The following is a 25,957-nucleotide window of genomic DNA, read 5'->3' as shown; positions in this document are numbered from 1 at the left end:
TAGACACCTGACCACAGGATGGTTCCCTTCCTCCAGAAGGAGAAAATTGTGCCTTCCTCTCCAGGAAGAGGCCCTGTACCCCACAAGGACCTCCCTGCTCCACAGTCCAACCCGTCCTGCTCCTGAGTCCCTTACAGACTGAACAGCCTCTTCTCCTGCCTCCTCATCTCCACTGCTTTCTCATAAGGTGTCGTAGCATGGTATGTTTAAAGGGAGACTGGGCCGGGCGCGGTTCAGCTGATCCCAGCACTTTGAGAGAAGGTCAGTCAAGGCCACATCAAGCTTGAAAACGGTACCCCGTCTGTCATTAAGAGTGGGAGACTTCAGCTTTGGCCCCAGTACTAGTTGTGGGACCTTGGACCACTCTCACTTGGGTACTATGGAGGAATAAGCAGCATACTGGCCCTGGACCACTCTCACTTGGGTGCTGTGGAGGAATAAGCAGCATACTGGCCTGGCCGCGTCTGACAACACAGGCTCCTTTAATGACTTTGCATCTGAGGAACACTTCACAGTATGTGGAGGGCTTTCACAGCCAGCTCACGGCATCTCACAAAACCCCATGAAAACAACAATCCCTTTCACAGATGAGGAAACCAAGGTTCTGAGAAGCAAGTCTGTTGCCTATGTTTGCAGCGCTGAGCACCTCTCAGTCCAGGGCACCCCCTGCTTCAGAATTACACTCTCTTTCAGAAAGTTTCTAAGTAGCGAGATGGGCAGGTAAATCCTGGGTTCAGCGCCATCTGGCCCAAAACGCAGCAATAGGCACAGGAGGTAAAAAGTCCTGCCATAGGTACTAGATGAAATGGGTTCTTTTTTTGTTTTTTGTTTTTTGGTTTTTTTTTGAAATGAAGTCTCGCTGTGTCACCCAGGCTGGGGTGCAGTGGCGCAATCTCAGTTCACTGCAACCTCCACCTCCTGGGCTCAAGCGATTCTCACATCTCAGCCTCCCTGGTAGCTGAGACTACAAGCACATGCCACCATACCTGGCTGATTTTTTTATATTTTTGGTAAAGACAGGGTTTAACCATGTTGCCCAGCTGGTCTCAAACTCCTGAGCTCAAGCAATCTGCCTGCGACTTCCTCCCAAAGTGCTGGGATTATGGGCGTGAGCCACCAAGTCTGGCCTGAAATGGGTTCTTAATAATAACCATAATACCTCCCTGCCCCACTGCTCAACCTGCCCTGCTCCTATTCCTTAGAGAAATGAGAAAGGCAATGCTTCCTCTCCTGCCTCCTTCTCCTCACCAACTTCTCAGCCATGTACATGAGGGGAAGAACTTCAGAAGAGAGACGGGAGATGCCAGTGAGGGACGAGAGATGCCAGTGAGAGCTGGTCACAATGAAAAGGATGTTCTTCAGCAGACAGAAAAGTTCCAGAAGAATCACGGCAGCATTTTAAGTGATCAACTCAGAGATTCCAAGTGCCAGAAATGAATAGTGTCATTCTGCCATGAGTCAAACCAACAGGCCCACCTCAAGGGTTTAAAGCTTACACACATGTAAAGTGCATGTAAACTAGGTTTGTGTTTCACAACTAGGCACTTTTTATGAAACTTGTTTAATGATAAAGCATTGGGATCTCACTGATGCATTTAATGAGACAGGTTATCTACACAAAAATGTTAAAGATCAAATGATGCCAAAGAAACATTTACTCCTAAAATTGCAAAACGTGACCAAGGGTTTGGAAACCTCCCATGTGGACCATTTTCTAAGTGCTATAAGACACCTTCCCATGGCCATGTCATTTCCTTCATTAGGGACCTCAACATTCTTGGACTTGGATTTTTTTTTTTTTTTAAACCTGCAACAGGGCTTGTTAAGGCCATGGACAGCAAATTTTGTGTACAATGTATACAGAAGACACAGAACCATGTCTCCTTAGGATCAAAGGAAAGGGACCTAATTTATGGGCATTTATAGGACAAGTTCCATGTTAAGTGCTTTACAGATATCATTTTATTTGATGCTCAGAACAATCTTGTGGCAGGAAATATACCCATGCCACAGATTAAGAAATTAAGATTCAGAGAGGAACAGTAACATCTCCAAGTTCACACAACCAGTGAGTGATAGAGCTAGTCTTCAATCTGTGCTTATCTGACTCAAAAGCACATGCTCTCCCTAAAAAGACATCTACATATGAACCCAAACACTGTTTTAAATGTTGTTCACCTTAAAAGTAACTCCACTTTCCCATATCTGACTTCATTTTCAAGCTTTCTACCTTTAAATTTAAAACTTTTAATTTCTACCTTTAAATTTAAACTTTAAACTTTCTACATTTAAATAAAACTTTAAATTTCAAAAATCTTTCTAGGTATGTGCGGAAAATCAGCAAAGGCATCCAAAAACAGAATCCCCCACCCCAGCTCCCTAACCCTATATAGTCAGCCCTCCACATCCACAGGCTCGGCATCCTCAGGCTCAACCAACCATGATGAAAAATATTCTTTTTTTTTTTTTTTTTTTTTTTTTTTTTTGAGACGGAGTCTTGCTCTGTCGCCCAGGCTGGAGTGCAGTGGCCGAATCTCAGCTCACTGCAAGCTCCGCCTCCCGGGTTTACGCCATTCTCCTGCCTCAGCCTCCCGAGTGGCCGGGACTACAGGCGCCCGCCACCTCGCCCGGCTAGCCTTCTGTATTTTTTTAGTAGAGACGGGGTTTCACCGTGCTAGCCAGGATGGTCTCGATCTCCTGACCTCATGATCCACCCGTCTCGGCCTCCCAAAGTGCTGGGATTACAGGCTTGAGCCACCGCGCCCGGCCGAAAAATATTCTTTAAAAATATATAAGTAGGCCGGGCGCGGTGGCTCACGCCTGTAATCCCAGCACTTTGGGAGGCCGAGGCGGGCAGATCACGAGGTCAGGAGATTGAGACCATCCTGGCTAACATGGTGAAACCCCGTCTCTACTAAAAATACAAAAAAATTAGCCGGGCGAGGTGGCGGGCGCCTGTAGTCCCAGCTACTCGGGGGGCTGAGGCAGGAGAATGGCGTGAACCCGGGAGGCGGAGCTTGCAGTGAGCCGAGATCGTGCCACTGCACTTCAGCCTGGGCAACAGAGTGAGACTCCGTCTCAAAAAAAAAAAAAAAAAAAATATATATATATATATATATATATATATATGTAAAAAAACCCAATATGACAATAAAAATAACACACATTTTAAAAAACAGTATAATAACTATTTACATAACATTTACATTGCACTAGGTATTATGAGTAATCTGGAAATGATGTAAAGCACATAGGAGGATGTGTGTACACCATTTTTATATAGGGAACTTGAGCATCCATACTTTGGTATCCATAGAGGGTCCTGGAACCAACCACACCCCTACAACCCCAATACTGAGGAACAAATGTATATAGACACTCATCCACCTCTATTTCCTCTGGTCAGACCCCAAATTCGAATCAGATTACTGAAATTAGGCAAAACCAAAGACTAAAGCCAAATTCTCATAATTTCACCACTTCCCATGTAGGTGAGTCTACTTAAAATGAAATTTTATTTCACAGAATCAATTTTTTTTTTTTTTTTTTTTTTTTTGAGACAGGGTCTCTCGGTCACCCAGGCCAGAGTGCAGTGGCGTGATCTCAGCTCACTGCAACCTCCACCTCCTGGGCTCAAGCGATCCTCCCACCCCAGCCTCCCAAGTACCAGCTACTTGCGAGGCTGAGGTGGGAGGATCGCTTAAGCCACGACGCCCAGCTAATTTTTGTATTTTTAGTAGAGACGGGGTTTCGTCATGTTGCCCAGACTGGTCTCAAGCTCCTGAGCTCAAGAGATCCACCCACTTGGGCCTCCCAAAATATTGGGATTACAGGCGTAAGCCAATGTGCCCAGCCCATGGAGTCAATTTTAAAAGAACTGTTGTGTCTAACAGTTTGAGGTCTTTTAGCATTTGGATATAAAACACACCAAAAGAATATAGGAATGAACTCATACCAAGCAGCCCACAGAAAGCAGCATATGAAGCAACACAATTGTCACAATTGTGGCCAATGCAACTCGTCGGTTATCCTCACGAACAGCTGGCCAAAATGTCATTGCCAAGACAGATCCTGAGATGCCCAGGGCAATCATGACTAGAATCCAACGAACAGCTTTCTGGGGGATAATCCACAGTATCTGAAAGAAGAGAAAAGGAGGAGGGGAGAGTTCTTGGGAGGCATTCGTTCATTCCAGGCACATATGTTTACAAAGGCCCCTGAGCCAATTGGCAGCTGGGCCCCCACTGCCACCCTGATTTTTCAGTACAGGCTGGAGGAACACCACCAGCATGTAGACCGAGGCATATACTTTTATAACAAAGGGCCCAAGATCCAGTGAAGGCACTTGGCTCCCCAGACCCCTTTCATGCTGAACTAACTTAAAAGGAGATTTTTCAGGAGCACATGAGTGTTACACTGGAAATAATGATGTTAGGTCAAATTCTTGGTTGAAGTTTCCACCAAGAACAGGGCATCACTCAGAATCTGCTCCCTAAGTGTGGTACTTACTGCGGTGGGGATATAAATGAAGAGGGAATATCCATAGACACACACAATCTCCAGAAATGAATAGGAGACGATGTTCATAACTTTGCCGTTTCTCCACATGAGGAAACCCCAGAGTGCTAGAGGAACCAGCCAAGCATAGGCATAGATGATGGTAGCTGCTATGGACACTGAGGATGACAGGACACAAGTTTCAATCTCCATCATGCCTTTAGTAGACTATCAGAGCACTTCCAACACCTTATTGTACTTAAATCCTAACATGTCAATCGACTTCACTGGACCATGGAATCATGTCTTACTGGTCTGTAATCCCTGAGCTTGACACAATACCTAACACACAGTAGGCACTTTAGAAATGTTTGTTGAATTAATGAACCTTTACCATTCGTCTTTGTGGTGAGGAACAATAGTCCCTTATATGGTTTTTATAATTCATTTAATAACTAACAACTAATATTATTAAACAGTTGAACTATGTAACTGAAATAGTTCAGAGGGCCACACTGCAAATGTTTATATATAGGAGATATTTCAATCAAATAAAAACCGACTATCCCCTTGGAAGAACACGTTCTCTTCCTTGGTATAACAAGAGCTGACACTGACTCCTTTAGCAAATGTATTAAAAAGCCCTGGGTGGAGATTAACTCACTCTGCATGCTCTCTAGAGTTCCTCTGTCTCTGAAATTGGGAGATGTAGCTCACTGATTAACTGCTTGAAATATTCTCTAGTTTTACTTTCTTCCTTAAACAAATAATTCTGCCACTGTGGCAAAAATGCTACTGAATAGAGCCAGGCGTGGTGGCTCATGCCTATAATCCCAGCACTTTGGGAGGCCGAGGTGGGCGGATCACAAGGTCAGGAGATCAAGACCATCCTGGCTAACACCGTGAAACCCAGTCTCTACTAAAAATACAAAAATTAGCTGGGCATGGTTGCGGGTGCCTGTAGTCCCAGTTACTCGGGAGACTGAGGCAGGAGAATGGTGTGAACCTGGTAGGCGGAGCTTGCAGTGAGCTGAGATCGCACTACTGTACTCCAGCTGGGGCAACAGAGCGAGACTCTGTCTCTTAAAAAAAAAAAAATGCTATCGAGTGGCTCCTCAGAACAGCAACATTCTGCATATCCATGTACATCTCTCCTCTTCCTCTAGTAGCAGCATGCCCTGGAGGATTCCCTTTCCCTCTTCTGGAGTGGAGGGTCATAAAGTTATGGGTAAGCCATGGCATCAGCCCTTGCTATATGAAATCAGCAGGTAATTCACCTAATGCATCTCGGCAAAAACAAAGGCACCCCTAACAATTATAGTCAGACTCTGGTTAAGACATGAATGCCCAAAACTGTTTGAGCTCCCAGAACAGTTTTTTCACACTGGGAATTGCCTCATTAGGCCAAATGTAATTCTGCTGATATACTGCCTTTTTCTTGGATAACTAAGGGAAGAGGAGGGAATTACTCCCATGGCTATAGCTGTCACTTACTGATCAACTACTGGGCATCAGGTATTACACTCGGTGCTTTTTTGAGAGGCAATGTAGAATAATGGTCAAGGGCACAGACTCTGTATGCAGACTCCATGGGTTCTAGTCCTAGGAAAAGTAACTCTGGGGGTAAGTTACTTAGCCTTCCTGTCTCAGTTTCCTCATCTATAAAATGGGAAGAAAAATAATATACTACCTTCTAAGATTAATAGGAGAATTCAATGAATAAAAGCAGGTAAGAACTGTTCTAAGTAGAAGAGTGATCGATAATAAATGCTCAATCAAGAATTAGTGTTTATTTTGTTAACTAATATGCAGCTACATTTATTTCATACAATCTATATCGTCATTTTAGAGATGAGGAAAAGGGGTCAGAGAAGCTAAGTTGTTTGGTCAAGGTCACATAATTAACAAGTTGGTAGAAGCAGGATCTCATCTCAGATGTGACTCATACTTTTTACATGAAATGGAAAAATGTTTATTGATAGGGTCAATGACCACTTTACCAGTATATACATCACATCACTTCCTGATACTGGGATGCCCAGTCAAAGAGGATAAGAACAGATAAAGACTCTCCTGAGTTTCCAGATCCCCAGGCAAAGTGGGTCACTCCTTCTTCTATGTCAATATACCTACACTTATCTCTGATATAGAGGTTAATATGTTTACATTGTAAACATATTATTGCTCTATTGCTGTAAACTGTTTACAGCAATAGTCATTTACTAGCTTTCTAACCACTGAACTACTTGAAGGCAGGATCTACATCTCATGGTTAATATTTACTGAGTTAAACTCAAATCAAGGTTATTTGATAGAGTTGGATTGAATCCAAGTCTGACTCCATGATGGACAAGAAGGGAAAGTGGGCATGGAAGGTAGAGGGTAAGAAAAGAAGAAAGGATACATTCTTTCTCTCTCTCTCTCTCTCTCTCTCTCTCTCTCTCTCTCTCCCTCTCTCTCTCTCTCTCTCTCCCTCCCTCCCTCCCTCTCACCTCTCTCTCACACCTCTCTCTCTCACACACTCATACACACAGACACACAGGCAAATACATATCTTTCTATGCACATACATTGGACTAGTTGAAGGCAGGGTTCTATCTCATGGTTAACATTTATTGAGTTAAACTCAAACCAAGGTTACTGGATAAATAATGGGATTGAATGAATACATGTGTACATATTTGTGTGCGTGCGTGTGTGTGTGTGTGTGTGTGTGTAGTAATAGGTAATGTTTATTGAACTCTTTTTGGTACAAACCACTATTCTAAGCTTTTCATATATATTAACTCTTTATTCTCACAATAGTCCTGTAAGATAAATATTATTATTTCCATTTCACCAATGAAGAACCTGAGGCTAAGACAGATGAAATAGCTTGCCCAACAGAGTAGAAACTAGTGAGTGGTGGAGCTGGAACTGAAGCTAGCAGTCTAGTTCCAGAACTAATGCTCTTATCCAGGCTACTTACAGCCTCCTGACAGCAGAGCAGGCAGGGAGGGAGCCAGGGAACCGAGAAAGTGGTACAGGTCAATCTCCGACAAAGCCAAACCCCCTCATTTGGGGGCAGCTGTCACCTGCAGGTCTCTAAAAGCTGTTTTGTTTTTTCTTTTAAGTATCAATACCGACACAAGAAAGGACGTTTTAAAACAAGAATGTCATTCACAAGCCCATCCCTGGACACATTCATTTCTGCATTTTCCCTTCCAGTCTTTGATCATTTACAGACCTCTCTCCCTTTTTTTTTCCTTTTTTTTTTTTTTTTTTGAAGCAGAGTCTCTCTCTCTGTTGCCCAGGCTGGAGTGCAGTGGTGTGATCTCGGCTAACTGCAACCTCCGCCTCCCGGGTTCAACTGATTCTCCTGCCTCAGTCTCCTGAGTAGCTGGGATTACACGCACGTGCCACTGTGCCAGATAATTTTTGTATTTTTAGTAGAAAGGGGGTTTCACCATGTTGATCAGAGTGGTCTCGAACTCCTGACCTTGTGATCCACTCACCTCAGCCTCCCAAAGTGCTGGGATTGCAGGCGTGAGCCACCGCACCAGGTGTCTTTTTTCTTTTTTTTTTTTGAGACAGTGACTCGCTCTGTCACCCAGGCTGGAGTGCAGTGGTATAATCACAGCTCACTGCAGCCTCAATCTCTGGGCTCAAGTGATCCTCGAAACTCAGCCTCCTGAGTAGCTGGAACTATAGGCATGCATCACCATACCCGGTAACTTTTTTTTAGTTTTGGGTTTTAGAGACAAGGTCTCACCATGTTGCCCAGGCTGATCTCAAACTCCTCAGCTCAAGCAATCCTCCCACCTTGGCCTCCAAAAGTGCTGGGATTACAGGCATGGGCAACCATGCCCAACCCAGATTTCTCTTCGACAAAGTTGCTAACAGAATAGGCACCAGTTTAGAATAAGTTATGAATTTTCCACATTGCTCTAGGTGCTTTCTGATTGGCAATTGTAGATGACCCCAGCTAGCTGAGCCATCACAACTTAAAACAATGTTTCCATTGTCTCCAAAATGTGGATAATACAAATAATGCCACACAGGAGACCTTCATGCACACCTTTAACTTATTCTGTACCCTTGTCTTAGAATATATTCCAATTGTGGTCAAGTGTGGTGGCTCACACCTGTAATCCTACCTAGCACCTTGGGAGGCCAAGACGGGAGAATCACTTGAGCCCAAGAGTTTGAGATCAGCCTGGGCAACATAGGGAGACCTGTCTCTATAAAAAATGGAAAAACTAACCAGGTATAGTGTTGCATGATCCCAGCTACTCAGGAGGCTGAGGTGCTAGGATTACCTGAGCCTAGGGAGGTGGAGGCTGCAGTGAGCAGTGATTACGCCACTGCATTCCAGCCCAGACAATGAAGTGAGATACTATCTCAAAAAAAGGGGGGGGGGAATAAATTGCAGTTGCTATTGGGCCTTGATTTATAGCTTTCCCAAAGATTATGTGGACTCATAACATTGTGAATGTATTTAATGCCACTGAGTTACACATTTAAATGGTAAATTTTATGTAACATATATTTTATCACTGTAAGAAGAAAAAGATTATGTGGATTTATATAGATGGGTGGTAAGCTCATCTACACATTTGAGTAGATACATTGAACCCTAAAACACAAAAGCAGGGCTACAGCACCTAGAGATGGGGCCCAGGAGCTCAGGGGGTAAAAAGAACTCAAAGCCAGAAACTCACAGCATTCCAAATGAGTCAAGCTATTCACCGACCTTTTCGGAATTCGGGCACATAATGGTATGTCTTCTCTCCCAGATGGATCAAGAAGTTGGAAAGATTCCCACTAATTGCTATGGCAAAGACCAACGTGGCACATATCCAAAAGGGGCCTGCAAAGGAAACCAGAAAATTCAGAAACAAGAAAATGAAGCACAAGCCTTTTACATTCTTACAGAATTTCTTATCTTCCTCTTGTATTCATGTTAGCAAAAGAAAATGAATTTTCTAGATGGGATCAACACTTGCTTAAAGGAAATTTTCTTTTTTCAAAGGTCAACCACAACTCAGTAATTAGCTGCCTTAAAGAAGGTGGGGGGTTGGTATTCCAATCCAAAGGCCAAAATGCCTTCCACAATTAGGTGAATGAAGACACTGATTTGTGTATAGCTTCTTTCATTGGAGGATCACCACCAACAAAGAAAAATTCACAGGCTTTTTGTTAAGCCTTCCACCAGAATACATGAAGTAAAGATTACTTCCCTTATCTAAGTGCCAAATGTTAGCATCACAGAAAAAGAAGTTAAATCAGACAGAGCTTCTGCAGCATACAGAAAGAGCAGGGCAAGCAGAACACATGAGGGCAGAGTCGATTAAACCTACCAGTTCACCACGGTTGTGTTGAGTGTGAGTGTGTGTATGTGTGTGTGTGTGTGTGTATGCTTAAGGCTTTTTCTTTTTTTTAATGAAAAAATAATACAATGCACTATATACACCTACTATGTACCCACAAAAATTAAAATAAAAAATTTTTAAAAAGTAATACATGTATATGGTCCAGTGTTTCAAAAGGTACAAAGAGAATATGGAGAACAGCAAGATCCACTCCCTCTCTGTGCCCTGGCTCTGTATCGTCCCTCCCTAAAGCTCACCAAAGTAACCTGTTTCTGATGAAAACTGCCAGGAATATTCCACTCATGTATATAAGCAAATGCATATGTGTGTATGTGCACATTTTATACAGATAAGATACATACGTGTCCTCCTGTGTACCCTGCTGTTTTCACCTTAATATAGCCTGGAGAGTCTATCACAGCTATTCATAAAAATCAGCTTATTCTTTTTTAATGGTTTTAAGATATACTACTGAGCAGATGAGTGGACCATGTTTTGCAAATCTCTTTCATTATTTGCATGATTTCACGAACACTATCCTTGTCTCTCCCCATCTAGAAAAAGTACTATGTGGAACAAATACAACCTTTAGATTGAGAGATTTTAACAAATTGCATAAATTTCATTTTTCAATTTCACTAATATTTTGCAACACCCTTTGGGATAATTTCAGGTACCCTGACACGTCACAAAATTATGAACATTACTGTCATAGGGGACATGACTAGCAGAAACAGATTAGTACTTTTCAAAGCCAAGCACTGGCTTCTGAATGTGGGAAAAGGAACATAAGCAATCAAAAGGGATGCTTCAAAAAAGTCACCAATATCAGCTCTCCACAAACTGCCCCTTTACTCACTAGACTGAAAGCTCTCTGCTGTAGCCAAGGACTAAATTTCACAGTGTTATTCTGAGTGCCCACACATAAGAGTGGCAAAAAAAAAAAAAAAAAAAAAAAAAGGGCCGGGCACGGTGGCTCAAGCCTGTAATCCCAGCACTTTGGGAGGCCGAGACAGGCAGATCACGAGGTCAGGAGATCGAGACCATCCTGGCTAACATGGTGAAACCCCGTCTCTACTAAAAAATACAAAAAACTAGCCGGGCGAGGTGGCGGGCGCCTGTAGTCCCAGCTACTCGGGAGGCTGAGGCAGGAGAATGGCGTAAACCCGGGAGGCAGAGCTTGCAGTGAGCTGAGATCTGGCCACTGCACTCCAGGCCGGGCAACAGAGCGAGACTCCGTCTCAAAAAAAAAAAAAAAAAAAAAAAACAAAACCACAAAACCCCTATAGCCAAAAAGCTTTATTGAATGAATGAATAAAACTGACCATGTGTTATAGATGAGCTGAGACCATCCAAGCATATGACCACAAGTGGCCAAAATACTAACTTACGATACCCATATAACTAGAAAACCAAGAATATCATGTACTCTCAGTCATTATTTACTAAGTACCCACTACCCTCTACTGGGGACACGATGATGTGCAACAGAGACACAGTCACTGCCTCTAGTGCATCCATGCACTCCGGGGAGACAGTCAATAAAATATCTAATCTCAGAGGGTAGTACAGGGTGCCTATGGGAGCAGATAGGGAGGGTGCAAAACCTAGAGAAAGGTATGTGTAAGCTGGGATCTAAAGAAGAACAGGAGTTCAACAAGTGAGGACTGAAGAGAGGTCCAGGAAGAGGGAACAGCAGGAGCAGAGACTCTGAAGTAAGAGGTAACAGTTTGAGGCCAAGTTTCAGGTCAGGAGTAGCCAGAGATTGAAGAGATGGGCCAGAGTCAGATCATGAGGGGTCTTAGAAGCCCTGTTGAGTTAGGAATTTATCTTGAGGGCAACAGGAAGCCTGTGAACTGGGCCTGGTGGCATAAGCCTGTAGTCCCAGCTACTCAGGACACTGAGGTGAGAGGGTCACTTGAGACTATGAGTTTGAGGCAGCAGGGAGCTATGATCACGCCTCTGAATAGCTACTGCACTCCAGCCTTGGCAACACAGCAACACCTCATCTCAAAAAAAAATGATGGGGATGGGGGAGAATGCAGTGGCTCACACCTAGCTCACACCTATAATCCCAGCACTTTGGGAGGCCGAGGCAGGCAGATCACTTGAGCTCAGGAGTTCAAGACCAGCCTGGGCAACATGATGAAACCCTGTCACTAAAATATTAATTAATTAATTTTTTTAAAGGCAGGCTGGTATGGGAATATATTTATACTAATTTGAAGACTTGTCTAGCATTCTCTAGCTGCCCCATGCTCTAAGTTACCTAACAACTCTGGCACAGGAACAGTTGGAGAAACAGTATTTTCAGGTGGCCTGAAAGGTCCAACACCTGCGCACCCACTACCTCTATGTGGCCCAATGCTCATCCTTGGACACAAGCAAGAAAACCTTCCCAACCCTCAGCATTTTTGTCCCTCTCCTATTATCATCCCTCTCCCCGTTTGCAACTCTTCAGTGAACCTCCACTGCTTAAGGACAAAATCCTAATTCCTGAGGCTGATATAAAAGGCCCCAGGATCTGGGCTCTGTAACTTCTCCAGCTACCCCCAGTGGAAGGCTAGACTCCAGAGACATACGACACCCACTCATCCCAGGACCCGCCATGTTGCTTCATACTGCCTTCTCCCTGTTTCTTGCCAAATTCCTACTCTTATTATGGGCTGGGGGTGGGAGAGAGTCTTAATTTAGGTTGTATTTATAATTAAAATTTCATATTATGCATTTTAATATTATGAATTATTTCTAACATACAGAAAAGCACAAAGAATAACACAAACACTGGTTACCTATCATGTAAATATTTTTAGGCCAGCCGTGGTGGTTCACACCTACAATCCCAGCACTTTGGGAGGCCGAAGCAGGCAAATCATTTGAGGTCAGGAGTTCGAGATCAGCCTGAACAACATGGCAAAACTTCGTCTCTACTAAAAATACAAAAATTAGCAGGGTGTGGTGGCCCATGCCTGTAGTCCCAGCTACTCGGGAAGGCTGAGGCAGGAGAATCACTTGAACCCAGGAGGCGGAGGTTGCAGTGAGCCAAGATTGCACTTTTGCCACTCCAGCCTGGGTACCAGAGTGAGACTCCATCTCAAAAAAAATATATATATATATTTTAATGGTGTCATACTATTTATATCCTTCTACAACATGCTTTTTTAAATCATTGTGCTGAGATTTATCTGTATTAAAAAAACGAAATATTTTTAATGGTGTCATACTATTTATATCCTTCCACAACATGCTTTTTAAAATCATTGTGCTGAGATTTATCTATATTTATGCTTTTAGCTCTCGTTCATTTTTTAAAGCTACAGAATTCCATGTATGAATACAGTAGTATAATGTATCCATTCTCCTGCTGATGGATATCTCGGTTGTTTCTAAATATTTGCTATTACAAGCAATACTGCTACAGTTAATAATATTCTTCTATATGTTGTCCCATATATATGTGAATTCCTCTAAAATTATCTACCTAGGAGTGAAACTGCTGAATTATAGGGTATGAGCATCTTCAAACTGCTCCAATTTGTGTACCAGTTACCTGCCCACCAGTTACATACCCACCATCCAAAAGTTTCCACTGCTCCATATCCTTGACCACACTTAATATCAATGTTCATGTAATCTGACTTAGCATGTGTCACTCCTGGCTTGGTGCAGTGGCTCATGCCTGTAAGGTCAGCACTTTGGGAGGGTGAGGCAGGAGGACTGCTTGAGGCCAGGAGTTTGAGGCCAGCCTGGGCAACATAGTGAGACCCTGTCTCTACAAAAAATACAAACATTAGCCAGGCATGGTGGCACATGGCTGTAGTCCCAGCTACTCATGAAGATGAGGTTGGGGAGGATGGCTTGACCCCAGGATTTTGAGGCTGCGGTGAGCCATTATCGTTCCACTATACTCCAGCCTGGGCAACAGAGCAAGACCCTGTCCCAAAAAACAAAAAAGTATGTTACTCCTCTGTCCAAACCGTCCAATGGCTTTGCATTCAAGCAAATGCCAGAGTCCTCACTGTGACTTATGAGACCTTACCTGCCCCTCCACAGTCTCTCTCACTTCATCTCCTTCTAGGTCCCCATGTTCACTCTCATCCAGTCCCAGTAGCCTCTTGCTGTTCTTTGAACATACTGGCAAGCTCTTGCCTCAGGGCCTTTGCACTTGCTGATCCTTCTGTTACAAGTGCTCTTCCCTTAGATCTATCTACGTAAATCACTCCCAATTACTTCAGGTCATTACTCAAAATTCACCCTTTTAAATTTTCAAATTCACACATTTATACAAACACTTCATGTCCTTCTCTCTCTGCTCTTAAATTTTCACCTAAGCATTCATTACTAGAAAACTATATATTTTACTTTTCTTTGCTTATTGTTAAGCTCAGTAAATTACAAATTGCCTAAGGGTAGAGATTTTTATCTCTTTTCACTGCTGTATCTCCAGTACTTAGAACAGTAAAAGCTCAATGTTTGTTGAATGAATTGAATGAATAAATGAAGACAAGCCAAATTGTATATGTTTACTAAAATGATGAGCATAAATAATCTTATTTTACTTTTTATTTCCCTGGTTGCAGGGAGGGCTAAGCATCTTTTCATATATTTATTGGCCATTTTTTCCCCAGAGTTGCTTGTTATTATTCTTGTAATTTGTGGGAGTTTGACATATATTCTTATTTCTCACTGTTTGTTAGTTATATGCATTGGAAGTATGTCTCCTGGTCTGTGGTTTATTTTTTTACTTTGTTTATGGTTTATTTTGTTATGTAGAAATTTTAAATTTTAGTTGAAATGTAGTCAAAGTTATCAATCTTTTCCTTACATTCTGTAAATTGTCATCTTTTTCTTAACTGCCTTCCTCTAACCTCCACCCACAACAAAACCTAATCCTCTCTGCTGTCAAACACTTCACCTATATTGTACCTTCTTCTTTTAACCATGTCTATGAGCTAATGAGGCTACTAGTGTCACAGAAAAGAAGCAAGCCTTGGATTCAAGCCTTGGGTTTCTCATGAGAGGCAGCATAGCACAGTGATGAAAAAATGGATTATGAGCTACAGTGTTGATTTGAAAATTGAGCCCAGCACTTATTAGCTGTATCATCTTAGGCAAGTTACTGGACCTCTGTGTGACTCAGTGTCCTCATCTATAAAATGGGCATAATAATAGTATCTGCCTCATAAAGTTGGATCTGTCATAAGGATTAAATGAGTTAATATAAGTACTGCCCTAATAATACTGTCTGGCACATAATAAGCACTATATGTGTGTTTGCCATTATTATTGCTAACTCTGTAACTACGAGCAAGTTTATCTCCTTAACCTCAGTTTTCTCTTTTGTAAGATAAGGCCACTTTAGAGTATGGGAAATAAAATAGCATAAAATACTAAAATAGTGCTTATCTCCACGCTTGGCACTTATAAGGTATTCAACAGATGTTAGTGTTCTCTCTTCTTCCTCATTGGGGCTGGGGACTATGGCCTTATCTTTAAATCCTCAGCCTCTAGCACAGGGCCTAGCATAAAATAAGGTGCTAAAAATTGTTTAAGCACCTGCTGTGTGCCAAGGCCTCTGCCAGGCACTAAAGACACTGACACACAGAGCCTGCCCCTCAGGATGTTCTCAGGCTACAAGTAACAATGAATGAGACAGACAGAGACACCCGCTTGACAACCCTCAGATGAAAAGCACGGGCCAATGCAATGGTTTTCACACCAGGCTCCCTAGAGTCCATACTTAAAATCAACATATATGACTGCTTTACTATTTATCATTTCGGATTGAGCATATATATCAATGATCCTCACTGAGCATCGGCTTCCTCATTTGAAAAGTGGGGATACTTTGCAAGGGTTGTTGCAAGAATGAGATATGATCAAGTACACACACAGTCTCTGGTATAGCACCTGGCACATGGACAGCACTCTCTTCTCCCCTCAAACACAGGCCACTGCTGGGGCCTTTTCCTCAGGAGTACTGGGTGGACCTCTGAGTTTTTCTCAGACAGCATTAAGGTCAGGGATGACAACCATCCCTGGCCCAATCCTGTTTCAGACTTCCACTGCTGGTGACCAAATCCTAAAAGGAGCCAGCTCATCTGAGGGCAAAGCTGGAACTCAGCATATCAATGAAAAAGTGTGAGAATACCTTCTCCTCCAACATCAAATGATCCAACCTCCACTTAGTCAAAGTGACTAAATTTGTCCCAAGTTGTAATGTCATTTGAAGAATTTTTTTAAAAATTATTTTTATTTTTATTTTTTAGTAGAGACAGGGTCTCCTTATGTTGCCCAGGCTGGTCTCAAACTACTGGGCTCAAGCAATCCTGCTGCCTCGGCCTCCCAAAGTGTTGGGATTATAGGCAGGAGCCACTAGCCACTGTGCCAACCCAGCCTGTAGTAGAGACAGGGTCTCGCTATGTTGCCCAGACTGGTCTCAAACTCTTAGTCTCTGGTGATCCTCCCATCTCAGGCTTTCAAAGTGCTGGCATTATAGGCATGAGCCACCGCACCCAGCCCCATTTAAAGACCTTTGAAAGATATACTAGTACTTGTAATGATGACATGGCACTAATATAACACATAATTGTATTTCTCCAAAATTATTTCCAAGAGTTGCTACTGAAGTTCAGAAGAGTCAAATAAAACATGGCATGCCCCACCAATAGTGCAGTTCTCCACGTTTCCAGGCAACCCTCACACTCACCCAAGTCAACTGAAATATGGTAAACAAATCAGTACTACACATACCATAGAGATCTGGATTGCTGCGGATATATAACCTCACAAAGTTTTTCCCGGGTATTGGCAAAAGAGATCCTTTAATTCTGTCAAAGACCTGGAAAACAACATAGCAGTAATTCTACTGAAGTTTTTTAAGTTTAATAAATTCAACTACTACAAAACTGAAACTCAGTCATTAGAGCTTTTATGATAGTATTTTCAAATGCTAATAACCCTTTACCATTTCCAGTACATGAAGGCTTTCACATTATTTGGTTGTTCAACCATTAAAGAAACAAGTCTCTATTACACGTAAAAGCGAAGGTGAAATTGGTTTCCAAACCTGGTAGGTGTCCACATCAAAGAATGTTTGGTAGTATTCAAATGTCCAGAAGGGCGAGCTTTTCTTCTGTCCAGCAAGTAACTGTCAGAAATAAAATAAAACATAATGAACACATAAGCAATTTCTTAATTCCAGCTGCGTGGGGGTGCAGGAGGGATCTGATCTAATAGAAAATCAAAACATTTGAAACAATAGGCTCTTCTGCATTCAGTAACCAACTCTGAAATAGCCAATTCACAACTCCCAGCCTGATTCGAAAAACAAGCATTGGTTTTGAAGTCACACTAAAAGGGTTCAAATCCTGCCCCCCGCCACTGAGAGGAGCTTTGGCAAATCGCTAGACTCCTGTCAGGCTTAGTTCCCTTATCTAGATTCAATAGTATATAGAATTATGTACAATAATAAATACATATACATGCATACAACACATACAGAAGGCAGTCAGTGTAAATATCTTTTCGCTTTTTTTTTTAGACGGCATCTCACTCTGTTTCCCAAGCTGGCGTGCAGTGGCGCAATCATAGCTCACTGCAGCCTTGAACCCTTGGGCTCAAGCAATCTTCCCACCTCAGCCTCCCAAGGAGCTGGGACTACACGCATGCACCACTATGCCCAGCTGATTTTTTAATTTTTGTAGAGACAGAGTCTCATTATTTTGCCCGGGCTGGTCTCAAACTCTTGGGCTCAAGTGATCCTCCCGCCTCAGCCTCCCAAAGCACTGTGATTACAAGCATAAGCCACTGCACCCAGCAGTGTAAATATCTCTTCCTCCCCAATCCATCCACAATCCTCCCTACTATTGCCACCTGAATTCTCAAAAATCTGATATATTGACTCACTCTAAAGTACTAAAAATATTACTACTCTGACACACACACACACACAAATTCCAACTGAGAAGAGGCACGCGAGGAGGGCCACACCTATCCCAACGCCACAGCTCTTTGGTGGCAGAATGCAGGCCCAATGCCAGGAATTGTGCCTGTCATCTTTTTGCTGTATGAAGGGAATTCATACAGCAAAAAGTACAGGTGAACACTGAGCTGCTTTGCAGGACAAGGGCAGGTGCTATAGGCAGATATTCTTTGTTCATTATAAAGGAAAATAGATGGCCGATTAGAAGCAGCTGTGGTCCGCAGTACTCACAGAGAGGAGTGAAAGCGTTGAATGAATCTAGCAGCTTCAACTGAAATATCCAGGTTCTTGCACTGGGACTGACTAGGCAAGTAGCTCGACCCATGGAGAATGAAGAAAAGCAGGGTAGGGCGATGGCTCACCAAGGAGCAGCACGGAGACAAAGGAATACCCATCCCCCCCCCCACCAAGGAAAGCATTCTCCTTGAAAACCAGCACAAGACATGGATGCCCTCTCTTATCACTCCTATTCAATAATATTAGAAGTTCTGGGCCGGGCGCGGTGGCTCAAGCCTGTAATCCCAGCACTTTGGGAGGCCGAGACGGGCGGATCACGAGGTCAGGAGATCGAGACCAACCTGGCTAATACGCTGAAACCCCGTCTCTACTAAAAAATACAAAAAAACTAGCCGGGCGACGAGGCGGGCGCCTGTAGTCCCAGCTGTTCGGGAGGCTGAGACAGGGGAATGGCGTGAACCCGGGAGGCGGAGCTTGCAGTGAGCTGAGAGCCGGCCACAGCACTCCAGCCTGGGCGGCAGAGCAAGACTCCGTCTCAAAAAAAAAAAAAAAAAAAAAGGCCGGGCGCGGTGGCTCAAGCCTGTAATCCCAGCACTTTGGGAGGCCGAGACGGGCGGATCACAAGGTCAGGAGATCGAGACCATCCTGGTGAACACAGTGAAACCCCGTCTCTACTAAAAATACAGAAAACTAGCCGGGCGAGGTGGCAGGCGCCTGTAGTCCCAGCTACTTGGGAGGCTGAGGCAGGAGAATGGCGGGAACCCAGGAGGCGGAGCTTGCAGTGAGCTGAGATCCGGCCACTGCACTCCAGCCTGGGTGACAGAGCAAGACTCCGCCTCAAAAAAAAAAAAAAAAAAAAAAAAAAAAAAAAAAAAAAGAAGTTCTGGCCAGGGCAATTAGGTAAAAGAAAGAAATAAAGGGTATTCAAATAGGAAGAGAGTAAGTCAAATCAGCTTTGTTTGCAAGACGACATGTTCCTATATCTAAAAAACCCCATGGTCTCAGCCCCAAAGCTTCTTAAGCTGATAAGCAACTTCAGCAAAGTATCAGGATACAAAATCAATGTGCAAAAATTGCTAGTATTCCTATACACCGACAACAGGCAAGCAGAGGGCCAAATTATGAATGAACTCTCATTCTTTTGTATGAATGAACTGCTACAAAAAGAATAAAATACCTAGGAATATAGCTAACAAGGGAAGTAAAAGACCTCTTCAAAGAGAACTATAAACCACTGCTCAAAGAAATAAGAGAGAACACAAACAAATGAGAAAACATTCCATGCTCATAGTTAGGAAGAATCAATATTGTGCAAATGGCATACTGCCCAAAGTAATTTATAGATTCAATGCCACTCCCACTGAAGTACCATTGACATTCTTCACAGACTTAGAAAAAAACTATTTTAAAATTCATATGGAAGAAAAAGAGATCCCAAATAGTCAAGACAATGCTAAGCAGAAAGAACAAAGCTGGAGGCATCACGCTACCTGACTTTAAACTACAAGGCTACAGTAACCAAAACAGCATGGTACTAGTACAAGAACAGACACATAGACCAAGGGAACAGAATAGAGAACTCAGAAATAAGAATGCACGCCTATAACCATCTGATCTTCGACAAACCTGACAAAAACAAGCAATGGGGAAAGGATTCCTTATTCAATAAATAGTGCTGAGAGAACTGGCTAGCCATATGCAGAAAATTGAAACTGGACCCTTTCCTTTTATGATATGCAAAAATTAACTCAAGGTGGATTAAAGACTTAAATGTAAAACCCAAAACTAAAAAAACCCTGGAAGAAAATCTAGGGAATACCGGCTGGGTATGGTGGCTCACGCCTGTAATCCCAGCCCTTTGGGAGGCCAAGATCGGTGGATCACAAGGTCAGGAGTTCGAGACCAGTCTGGCCAATATAGTGAAACCTCATCGCTACTAAAAATACAAAAATTAGTTGGGTGTGGTGGTGCGCGCCTGTAGCCCCAGCTGCTCGGGAGGCTGAGGCAGGAGAATCACTTGAACCCAGGAGGCGGAGGTTGCATGAGCCGAGATCACACCACTGCACTCCAGTTAGGGCGACAGAGCAAGACTCCATCTCAAAAAAAAAGAAAGAAAAGAAAATCTAGGGAATACCAATCAGGACATAGGCATGGCCAAAGATTTCATGAAGAAAACACCAAAAGCAATTGCAACAAAAGCAAAAATTGACAAATGGGATCCAATTAAAGAGCTTCTGCACAGCAAAAGAAACTATCTTCAGGGAGAACAGACAACCTACAGAATGGGAGAAAATTTTTGCAATCTATCCATCTAACAAGGGTCTAATATCCAGAGTCTACAAGGTACTTAAGCAAATTTACAAGAAAAAAACAACTCCATTAAAAAGTGGGCAAGGGACATGAACAAACACTTCTCAAAAGACATACATGTGGCCAAAAACATACGAAAGAAAGCTCAATATCTTGATTTGAGAAATGCAAATCAAAACCACAATGAGACACCATATCATGCCAGTCAGAATGGTGATTATTAAAAAGTCAAGAAACAACAAGATGCTGATGAAGTTGCGGAGAAAAGGGAATGCTTTACACTGTTGGTGGGAGTGTAAATTAGTTCAACCATTGTGGAAGACAGGGTGGCAATTCCTCGAAGACCTAGAGGCAGAAATACTATTTGACCCAGCAATCCCATTACTGGGTACATACCCAAAGGAATATAAATCATTCCATTATAAAGATACATGCACATAATACGCTCACTGCAGCACTATTTACAATAGCAAAGATACGGAATCAACCTAAAAGGCTATCAATGATAGACTGGATAAAAAAATATGATATATATATATGTATATGTGTGTGTGTGTGTGTGTGTGTGTGTGTGTATAAATACAACCATGGAATACTATGCAGCCATAAAAAGGAATGAGATAATGTCCTTTGCAGAGACATGGATGGAGTTGGAAGCCATTATCCTTAGCAAACTAACACAGGAACAGAAAACCAAATACCACATCTTCTCACTTATAAGTGGGAGCTGAATGGTGAGAACACATGGACACAAGGGAGGGAGAGCATCAGGAAGAATAGCTAATGGATGCCGGGCTTAATACCTAGGTGATGGGGTGATCTGTGCAGCAAACCACTGTGGCACATGTTTACCTATGTAACAAACCTGTACCTCCTGCACATGACCCCTGAACTTAAAAGTTGAAGAAAAAAAATTAAAATAAAGAACAACATTTTCACAATTAAAGTAGACAATGGCAGCAACTGCCTTACATGGTGGTAAACAGCAGCCCATTCCTGGAGGTATTCAAGCAAGGGTTTTCAATCTTTCTTTTTTTTCCAGAGCAGGGTCTCACTCTGTTGCCCAGGCTGGAGTGTAGTGGTGCAATCTCAGCTCACTGAAACCTCCACTTCCCAAGCTCAAGCAATCCTTCCACCTTAGCTTCCCGAGTAGCTGGGACTACAGGTGTGCACCACCATGCTCGGCTAATATTTTGTATTTTTTGTAGAGGAGTTTCACCATGTTGCCCAGGCTGGTCTCTAACTCCTGGGCTCAAGTGATCTGCCCGCCTCAGCCTCCCAAAATGCTGGGATTATAGGCATAAGCCACACCACGCCTGGCTCCAAGTGTTATCTTTCCTACACAGCCAGGAATATCTTGGGAGAGATGCTAAAACAGGGGGCCATGAAGGTTCTTTCCTACTCCAATATTAGAAAATATTGAGCATGGGAGTCCCGCATTCCATAAGCTAGGCTCTCTGCTCACTAACCCAGTGTTCCCCTCCACCAGTGTACTTACAAATAATAACGGTCTGCTTGCCTGTTTCCCCCACCAAGGAAGAGGCCATGTGTCATTTACCTCTGAGCTGTCACTGCCTGACACTGTACCTGGCACACAGTAGACAGTGAATAAGCACATAAACAAGTTTTAAAAATTGTTTAAAAAAGATCTCAAAGACAAGTTCAAACCTCAGTTTTGTCAGAGTCATCATTTCCCAGTAACTCATCATCTTCTTCTCTTCCTGAGCCTCTTGGGGGTCCTGGCTGATGTTTTGGGGTTTCACCAGGATCCTCAATGTTTATTGTGGTGGCATCTGGGTTTGCTGCCAGAGAAGTGGCTACATTGCCAAATTCTGAAATCAATTAGAGCACAAGGGCCTCAGAAACCTTACCCACACTAGAAATGCTGTATTTTGAATTTAAAGACAAGCTGTCACAACCTCAGCTTTGCTATAGACCCTACCTGATACAAAGGGCAAAGGCTCTGAAAAAAAAAATCTCATTGGGAAATCAATCTGACAGAAAAATGATTATGAAGACAACAGAATTTGGAGTCAGACCTAGATTTTGGTCCTGGCTCAGCTAGCCACTTACTAAATAAACAAGCCTAAGTAAGTAACTAAACCTCTCTAAACCTCAGTGTTTTCATCTGTATCATGGGTAGAATAACATTTATTTTGAATACTTTTGGGAGAATTAGGAATATAACCTAAGTCCTAAACTTCTCTTGATTCAAGTCCAAAAAATATTAATGAAAGTTATTTTTTCCAGTAAGTCTACATAATCACTACAGAAAATATGGGAACAAAAATGAAAGTGGAATCAGCAGGGCACAGTGACTCATGCCTGTAATCCCAGCACTTTGGGAGGTTGAGGCAGGCAGATCATCTGAGGTCAGGAGTTCAAGACCAGCCTGGCCAACATGATGAAATGCTGTCTCTACTAAAAATACAAAAATTAGCTGGCTGTGGTGGCACATGCCTTGTAATCCCAGCTACTCTGGAAGCTGAGATAGGAGAATCACTTGAACCCGGGAGGCAAAGGTTGCAGTGAGCCGGGATCGCACCACAGCTGCACTCCAGCCTGTGTGACAGAGAGAGACTACGTCTCAAAAAAAAAAGGAAAAAAGAAAATAGAAATCACAGGATAAAAATCACTCTTAGGCCAGGCATGGTGGCTCATGTCTGTAATCCCAGCACTTTGGAAGGCCAAGGCAAGAGGACTGCTCGAGCCCCAGAGGTAAAGGCTGCAGAGAGCCGTGATCATGCCACTGTACTCCAGCCTGGGCAACAGAGTAAGATTTTGTCTCAAAAAAACAAAAAACAAAAAAACACTCTTAGTTCCACCACATAAAGGCAAACACTATTAACATTTTAGTATATTTCCTCTTCTTCACATAGTGAGATTCATGCCACTGATGATCATTCATTTATTCAACAAATATTTACTGCATGCCCCCAATGTGCCAAGTACTGATCTAGAATATACTATAATTAATTTTGCATCCTTTGTCAATATTGTGTATAATTAGGGATTATACACAAAAATGATTTTTCATATTATAACAGTCTTTTAAAATGATCACTTATGTGACTGCATAATATTCCATCAATGAAGAATTTTTTTTTTTTTTTTTGAGACGGAGTCTCGCTCTGCCACCCCAGCTGAAGTGCAGTGGCCAGATCTCAGCTCACTGCAAGCTCCGCCTCCCGGGTTTACGCCATTCTCCTGCCTCAGCCTCCCGAGTAGCTGGGACTACAGGCGCCCGCCACCTCGCCTGGCTAGTTTTTTGTATTTTTTAGTAGAGACGGGCTTTCACCGTGTTAGCCAGGATGGTCTCGATCTCCTGACCTTGTGATCCGCCCGCCTCGGCCTCCCAAAGTGCTGAGATTACAGGCTTGAGCCACCGCGCCCGGCCCTCAATGAAGATTTTATTACAAATACAAAAGGAGTGTCTGTGAAGAAAAAGCTTTTTGGGGGGCAGCCTTAAGATGAACACCTCTCAGTGTGATCACTAGGTCAACAGGGTGCAAACCATTTTCAAGGCTCCTGAACCACGTTACTAAACTGCTTTCCAAAAGAACCTTCCCTATTTATGTCCACCAGCAGTGATTGAGACTTCCTGTCTCTGAATATCCTAACATACTTTATTTCAGCTGCTCTTGAATAAAATTCAGGGCAGCTCTGAACCTTTGAAGGCCAAAGGAAGAGTGCCAGCAGGGCACCATTGTAACACTACAAGCAGGGCACCAGTCCTGGTAGTAGGACAACTGAGTTCACTCTTATTGCCTCTCAACTATATGAGCAATTTTATGGAGGACACTAAAGTTCTCTGAACTTCTCTGACTGAAATTAACTGGGGAGCTAATATGTAACAATTACTGAAGCCTCTGGGTAGTTTAAGCAACATGAGGTTCTGGAGTGAGATGGTTCTTTGTTCAAGGTAAGACTCTTACTACTCAGTAGCTCCATGACCTTGAGCAAATTACTCCATGGCTCTGAGTCTCTACTTCTTCAATTATAAAACATAGATAATACCTACCCCACAAAGAGATTTTGAGGATGATGAAATAATAACTATCATTACAGGTACCTCTTATTGATTGTACAGGGCAATGACATTTAAAAAGACAGTCACAACTTTGCTGGAGGGAATTAGACCAATGAGGATATACTTAAGTCTCACAGTCAAAAAGCAGTAGTTAAAATAACTAGAAAAATATAACTGAAGCTGGGCATGGTGGCGCACACCTGTAGTCCCAGCTACTTGGGAGGCTGAGGCAGAAGAATTGCTTGAACCTAGGAAACCGAGGTTGCAGTGAGCCGAGATCATGCCACTGCACTCCAGCCTGGCAACAGAGTGAGACTCCGCCTCACAAAGAAAAGAAAAGAAAAGAAAAGAAAAGAAAAGAAAAGAAAAGAAAAGAAAAGAAGAAAAGAAAAGAAAGAAAAAAACAGAAAAGATAACTGGGCTGGACGCAGTGGCTCATGCCTATAATCCCAGCACTTTGGGAGGCTGAGGCGAGCAGATCACTTGAAGTCAGGAGTTCGAGATCAGCCTGGCCAACATGGTAAAACCCCATCTCTACTAAAAACATAAAAAGTAGCCAGGCATGGTGGTGGGCACCTGTAATCTCAGCTACTCGGGAGGTTGTGGCATGAGAATCACTTAAACTGGGAGGTGAAGGATGCAATGAGCCAAGATCGTGTCACTGCACTCCAGCCTGGAAGACAGAGCGAGACTCAAAAAAAAAAAAAAAAAAAAAAAAAAAAAGAAGAAGAGTATAATTGGATTGTTTGTAATACAAAGGATAAAATGGATAAATGCTTGAAGGGATGGACACCCTGTTTACCCTGATGTGATTACTACACATTACATGCCTGTATCAAAATACATGAGTGTACCCTGTAAGTATATATACCTACTACGTACCCACGAAAATTAAAAAATTTTTCAAAAGCAGTAGTTTACCAGGGGGAAGGAATGCCAAAAGGAGGAACAGACAGTACCACTTTACAAGTACAAAGGGTAAAAAGGCTCCAAGGAGGACAGTAACTCCTCTAGTTGTTGGGATCAGGAAAAGTTTCTTGGAGAAGATACCATATGAGAAGGATGGCCAGAGGCACTGGGGATGACATCTCATGCAAAGGGAAGGGGATGAGCAAGACCCAGAAGATGGAAAGTGTGCCCCATGATGGAGGGACAGTGATGGCATAGTTTGACTGGAGTGTGGGTTGCGTGCACTCCTAACGTGACAACTCTTCACAGTCTGCTCTGTGTTGGTTATTCTTGTCCATCTCAGCTCCTTGAGCATAAAACTGGTATGTGTCTTATTTCTGCCACCAACATTCTCTGCTTTTACATCCTGGCATATCCTAAGCTAGTTTTAGCCTCTGCTCCTTTCCTGAAACAATGTCTCTCACCTGAAGGCTTCTGACCTCTACTTTTTCATCCAACACTATCGTTCCTCACCAGAGAAGCCTTCCATGACCCACCCCTCCCCACCCCACCCCCAGCATCCTGTGTGCTTTTCTAAGGACCCAAGTCCGTAACACAGTTGATAAAGCCCTAGGTGATTTGTCACCTGCCTCCTACTAA

At 42.9% G+C, this 25,957-nt stretch overlaps 1 protein-coding gene across 5 annotated transcripts in view; it reads right to left on the bottom strand.

The window, feature by feature from the left end:
* YIPF1 (Yip1 domain family member 1) overlaps positions 1-25,957 on the bottom strand; it is a 39,781-nt gene that overhangs the window by 10,308 nt on the left and 3,516 nt on the right. For 3 of the 5 annotated variants that reach the window (XR_748979.2, XR_748981.2, XM_010372336.2), the window contains 6 exons: positions 22,048-22,211; positions 16,918-16,998; positions 16,602-16,689; positions 9,230-9,346; positions 4,510-4,676; positions 3,956-4,138 (listed from right to left, as the gene is read on the bottom strand). Coding sequence is in view for 1 of the 5 variants with exons in the window: in XM_010372336.2 (XP_010370638.2) it covers positions 3,956-4,138; positions 4,510-4,676; positions 9,230-9,346; positions 16,602-16,689; positions 16,918-16,998; positions 22,048-22,211 (800 nt within the window). In the remaining 4 variants the exon portion in view is untranslated. The remainder of the gene's footprint in view (positions 1-3,955; positions 4,139-4,509; positions 4,677-9,229; positions 9,347-16,601; positions 16,690-16,917; positions 16,999-22,047; positions 22,212-25,957) is intronic. The other 2 variants (XR_748982.2, XR_748985.2) reach the window with 1 other exon arrangement.

The sequence above is a fragment of the Rhinopithecus roxellana genome, chromosome 12 (genome assembly GCF_007565055.1).
Source record: "Rhinopithecus roxellana isolate Shanxi Qingling chromosome 12, ASM756505v1, whole genome shotgun sequence".
In the NCBI taxonomy this organism is placed as follows: domain Eukaryota; kingdom Metazoa; phylum Chordata; class Mammalia; order Primates; family Cercopithecidae; genus Rhinopithecus; species Rhinopithecus roxellana.
Note: the sequence above shows the minus strand (reverse complement) of the source record. Positions and strands in the feature narration are given on the sequence as shown.